Source organism: Cynara cardunculus, assembly GCF_001531365.2.
Source record: "Cynara cardunculus var. scolymus isolate 2C chromosome LG 7, CcrdV1, whole genome shotgun sequence".
Classification (NCBI taxonomy): domain Eukaryota; kingdom Viridiplantae; phylum Streptophyta; class Magnoliopsida; order Asterales; family Asteraceae; genus Cynara; species Cynara cardunculus.
In genome coordinates this window covers 14,434,152-14,437,811 of record NC_037534.1, presented here as the reverse complement: position 1 = coordinate 14,437,811, position 3,660 = coordinate 14,434,152, and the positions used below count along the sequence as shown (strand labels likewise).

The 3,660-nt window shown below is 34.2% G+C and overlaps 1 protein-coding gene across 2 annotated transcripts; it reads left to right on the top strand.

Moving 5' to 3' along the window:
- The first annotated feature begins 1,045 nt into the window (after positions 1–1,045).
- Positions 1,046–3,414, top strand: LOC112516012 (UPF0481 protein At3g47200-like). 2 transcript variants are annotated; one of them, XM_025123024.1, is made up of 2 exons: positions 1,046–1,685; positions 2,086–3,414. In XM_025123024.1, exons 1-2 carry the CDS (start codon positions 1,631–1,633, stop codon positions 3,309–3,311), a joined length of 1,281 nt encoding a protein of 426 aa, XP_024978792.1. In that variant the 5' UTR covers positions 1,046–1,630; the 3' UTR covers positions 3,312–3,414. The 2 variants fall into 2 exon arrangements, with proteins under 2 accessions (XP_024978792.1, XP_024978791.1); XM_025123023.1 differs by having other exon boundaries at positions 1,834–3,414.
- The last annotated feature ends 246 nt before the right edge of the window (positions 3,415–3,660 follow it).

Sequence of the window (3,660 nt, the reverse complement as noted above, 5' to 3'; positions counted from 1 at the left end):
TTAATTAAAAATAAATATAATCAGTAATCTTTTTAAAATCTTTTTTTAATTTGAAAAATCATTGACATAATATCTTTTATTTTTGATTAAAATAAATTTTATTAATAATCTTTTTTAAATGTAAGTACTTTTTTGGTATATTTGTTTTATTTTATATAATGTAAGTACGTTTTTGGTTCAAAAATGTTTAGGGACTTTATCGCTTAAAATATGAATGTTCATTGGCTTTTTTCATGCTTTTTCTATTATTTTATTACGTTAGTTAGTTTTATAGGTTATAAGAATGTATATAACAAGTTTTAGAAAGTCCAAAGAGTTGTTTAACTGGTTTGGAATGTCCAAGAACTTATTTGTTTCAAAAAATTGTTCAAGGACTTAATCATTCCAAACACTAAAGTCCATTGGTTTTTTTATAGACTTTTCTCCATTGAGAATTGTTCAATAGGAAATATAAATTAACTTTACCGTGGGAGTAGTAACAGTGTTTGAGAACCGAATATACATGTCACTTTTAAGAATTCATGCGTAAAGAAGTAATACCTTATGTATTTAAGGTTGTTTTTAAAACATTTATCAAATCTGGTTTATAATATAGCATAGATAAATAATTTTTAACCGTCGTAATTTTTTATTATATAAACTATGGATCGATTCATAAACAATGATTGAGAGTGACACATTAATAAGACGTGTAAAAAAAGGAAAATTGATGTAAGAGAGAGAAATTAATGTGATAAAGTCATGAAGGAATACTCTAATAACACATATTATAAACCTGGATTCGACTCCCACCTCATATGTTCATCCCCGTCCTTATTAGAATTGTAATTACGGAGTTGTTTGTTTACTTTTTAATAGTTTCATTAAGAGACAATATCTGAATTGTAAGAGGTAAATCTTGTTTGGCAAAAAAAGTCTGTCTCTAAATAGTTTTGAAACTCTTTGAATGATTTTGTAACCTATACCTTTCTTAATCATTAAAAACCCTAATTTCATTAAAAACAATTATATTTAATTTTACACGGTATCATAAGATCCAACAAACCATTTTGAACGATTCATTATTCTGTACCGAAAACAACCCCGTTTCGTTGATCCCCGCCTTTATTGAACACCTTCTTCAACACAAACTCATAACGAATCCTAGTTTGCATATTCAGGCACCATCTTCATATCCACTCTACGTTTTAAGCACAAAATAGAGATAGAGAAGCCAGAAGCGAGAGGTTTTGAAGCCCAACTCCGGCTAGAACTATGAACGAAAGCTTAATGCAAAGGAGATTCGGAATATTGTCAATTGACCCGGTTTGAACTTCAGCTCAATTTTTGGTAAATATACCGCAAAAAGAACTCGGACACCCTTCATTACTAATATTTTGGTATATAATACGTACGCGAAAGGCCATCGATTATTTTCACACCATTTATGAGCTCTGAAAAAATTGAAGTCTTCGTCAACGGACCCTCACCATATATTTATGTTCTTGGTAGGGTTGGTTTCCCTGCTACTGATATTCAATGTATGAGCTGTAATTGGGTTGATCCCTCCATTTGTTTTTCTGTTTTTATTTAACTAGGAGGCCTTGTTAGTTGCTTAGCTCCATAATTTCCCCTACAGCAGTGAAGTGAAATGAGCTCAAGAAGTGAAGAACAAAGACCCATCAATCTGCCATTATTGGATCAAGGTATTCAACTTTATTTTACATGTTCTTTAACCATGCAGTTGAAACACACATGTTTTCATGAACCACATTCTTGGCCAAAAGATTTAGGTTTTGATTTTGCTTGGTAGTATGCATGCCTTCTTAGCCTTCAAATTCTTGTGTCTTTCAGAGGAATCTAATGATGATGTGGAAATTGGAAACATTCAAGACCCTGTCCAATTTCTTCTTCATTCTGCAAAGAATCACAGGAACAAAATTTCACCATCTATTCACATGATTCCGAGCAGGATTCGACATCTAAACCCAAGGGTTTTCAACCCTCGTCAGGTCTCTATCGGACCTCTTCACAGAAAAAGAAAGAATTTGAAAGCATTTGAAGGAACAAAAGCGATTTTTCTGCATGATCTTTTGCATTATTCAGGTGTCCCACCAGAGCAAATATTGGAAACATGTGTGCAGAAGGTGAATGCTTCCTTAGGCAGAATCAAGGCATGTTATGGCAACGGGATGAAGAGCTACAGTGACGATCAGATTACAAGAATGATGGTAATGGATGGTTGTTTCATACTCGAATTTATTTACAAGTTACTCAAGCATAAATTTGATGAAGAGATGGTGATTGAGCCCATATCTATGGCTTTTGACCTGGTGCTGCTAGAAAACCAAATCCCCTTTTTGGTTCTTGAACACATCTTTGAATGCACTTCTTCCAGATTTCAACCAGAAGTAGCATCTCTAAATGCACTTATTATCCTTGGACTTATACCAGCTCTTGGCTTCCTTGATTTAAAATGCAAAAAGAATAAGGTTTTTGATGGAACTGATCATATTCTAGGTTTTATTCATGAATGTTACAGACCTTTACCTTTATGTGATAAACTGCCATCAGATTCATTCGAAAATCGTATTCTAGGTTTTATTCAAGACTGTTACAGACCTTTATGTGATGCAGTCAAAAAAGCTGTTGAAAAAATTCAGACCCCAGATTTAGGCATAGATGTAAATGCTCAGTCGTCTGAAGATTTTGAAATAGATCTGTCATCAAATTCAGATAAGTTCTATTCAGCTGTAGAACTGGACAGATCAGGGGTGAACTTTAAGCCTCATCATCAACCCTCTCCAAAAAACAAAAAAGATGGAAAATGGTCCATGGACATTGAGCTAACATTCCCTCTTTGTTTCTGGTGTAGGCCTTGGGCTAAGCCTACTCTCAGAATGCCAGTCATGCGTATTCACAATTACACTGAGTTGGTTTTTAGGAACCTGATTGCGTATGAGCAACTATCTCCTGGCTCGGTTTGTCATTACGTTACATCATATGCCATAGCCATGGATCGACTAATTGACAATCATGAGGATGTTGCCAGATTGGTAAAATCACAAGTCCTTATCAACACTATAGGTTCAAACGAAGAGGCCGCAAAATTGATTAACGACTTGCGCAAAGAAATCTCTAGTCCACATTTTTTTTACGTTCAGGTGTGGAAAGAAATGAATGGGTACCACGATAGGGTTGTGCCCAGAAATATTGCAAAGTTGAGGCGTACATATTTCAGTAACCCATGGAGTAGCATTGCTCTCTTTGCGGGTATCTTCCTGTTTCTTTTTACTCTGGTTCAGACCTACTATACCATCAACCCTGTATGATCCTCTATATATTCATTCAGCCAACTGTTGATTTTATTGTCTTTTCTGTATGTAATTTATTCTCTTTCTGCAAGTCATCCATGTTGTATAAGTATCATTTTCAATGTTAAGCTTAAATTACGACTATATTTATTCACTTTACGAGTATTTTGGATACTTTGTTATTCTCAAAATTAAGCTTAACTTGCGCAAAATTTCTTTAGGGAGCCCTGTGCAATCATAATAATTCTCAAGATACAAGTGTGTTCAGTGAACACCTTCTGCAACACAAACACATAACTGTTTGTAGTTTGCATATTCAGCACCATCCCATATCCAGTCTAAGTTTAGGCACATAATAAAGATAGAG